The following is a 1,235-nucleotide window of genomic DNA, read 5'->3' as shown; positions in this document are numbered from 1 at the left end:
CAATATTGGCAGCTGTGTCCTTTTCATTTTCCAATTTGCTAATTTTCCTTTTGTCTGCTATTTTCAGGCTAGCAAAGGACGTACCACAATCATTGCTGTCTCTTATACACATCTAGATGTGTATAAGAGACAGATATTATATATTATATATTATATAAAATATAAAAAATAATACAATTAAATGCAAATAAGAAATGGTTCACACACTTATAAAGTATATGCTATCAAAACCTACACATATAAATGCATATATATTATTACTACTTAAAGGCAAATCACCAATGGTGCGTCACAAGACGATTCAAAGAAAAAGAAAAAATCCAAAAAAGGCGATGATGATAAGGACGTTGAGAAAAAGGATGATGTGGAACCAGTTGGATTTTTCAAAATGTTTCGCTATGCCACAACCAAGGATAAGTTATTGTATGCCTTGGGACTGTTTTGTGCCATAGCAACTGGTTTGACAACGCCTGCCAACAGCTTGATTTTTGGTAATTTATCAAATGTAAGTAATTAATACAGTGCATGCTTATAAAAGAATTGTAGCATGCATAGAACTTATATGCAATTATTATTATTATTTTTTTTTTGTTTTTTGTTTACAGGCAATGATCTCTTATGGCGGCTCTGCAAATTATACGCGCAGAACGGCTGACGAGAATCTTTTAGATGCTGTGCAAACATTTGCCCTTCAAAACAGTATAATCGGCATAATTATGCTTGTTTGTAGCTACATATCGGTGACATCATTTAATTATGCCGCTAATGCGCAAATATTACGGATACGCGGTAGTTTCCTTAGGTCCGTATTGCACCAGGATATGGCGTGGTACGACTTCAATCAGAGTGGTGAAGTCGCCAGCAGAATGAATGAGTAAGTGTAGAACATTTTTATGCGCGCTTTATCAAAAAACTCTCTGTTTTCTAGTACGTTCGCCTTACCATAAACTTACAATATTTACGATTCTATACTATTACGCTTTGGGTGCGAAAGACTTTGGTGTCTTCCTTGACTTAGTCTATCACATTCGCATATATGTATATAATAAGTATAATAGCAGCTTTAGACGTTGCGATATATTATTTTTGGTTGAGATAAGATAATAGTCGTCGATTTATTAGACGATAGCAAAAAACAAAACGAAAACAAGTAAGGAAGGGCTAAGTTCGGGTGTCACCGAACATTTTATACTCTCGCATGATAAAGTGATAATCGAGATTTCAGGCGTGGTTGT

At 34.7% G+C, this 1,235-nt stretch overlaps 1 protein-coding gene across 1 annotated transcript in view; it reads left to right on the top strand.

The window, feature by feature from the left end:
• Positions 1-1,235, top strand: part of LOC108967321 (multidrug resistance protein 1A) — a 15,032-nt gene that overhangs the window by 4,858 nt on the left and 8,939 nt on the right. The window contains exons 2-3 of the mRNA XM_018930643.1: positions 271-505; positions 606-874. Coding sequence (XP_018786188.1) covers positions 271-505; positions 606-874 — 504 coding nt within the window. The remainder of the gene's footprint in view (positions 1-270; positions 506-605; positions 875-1,235) is intronic.

This window comes from Bactrocera latifrons, unplaced genomic scaffold (genome assembly GCF_001853355.1).
Source record: "Bactrocera latifrons isolate USDA-ARS-PBARC rearing strain unplaced genomic scaffold, ASM185335v1 scaffold_182, whole genome shotgun sequence".
NCBI classification, from domain to species: domain Eukaryota; kingdom Metazoa; phylum Arthropoda; class Insecta; order Diptera; family Tephritidae; genus Bactrocera; species Bactrocera latifrons.
The sequence above is the reverse complement of the archived record's forward strand: the minus strand, read 5'-3'. Positions and strand labels throughout refer to the sequence as shown.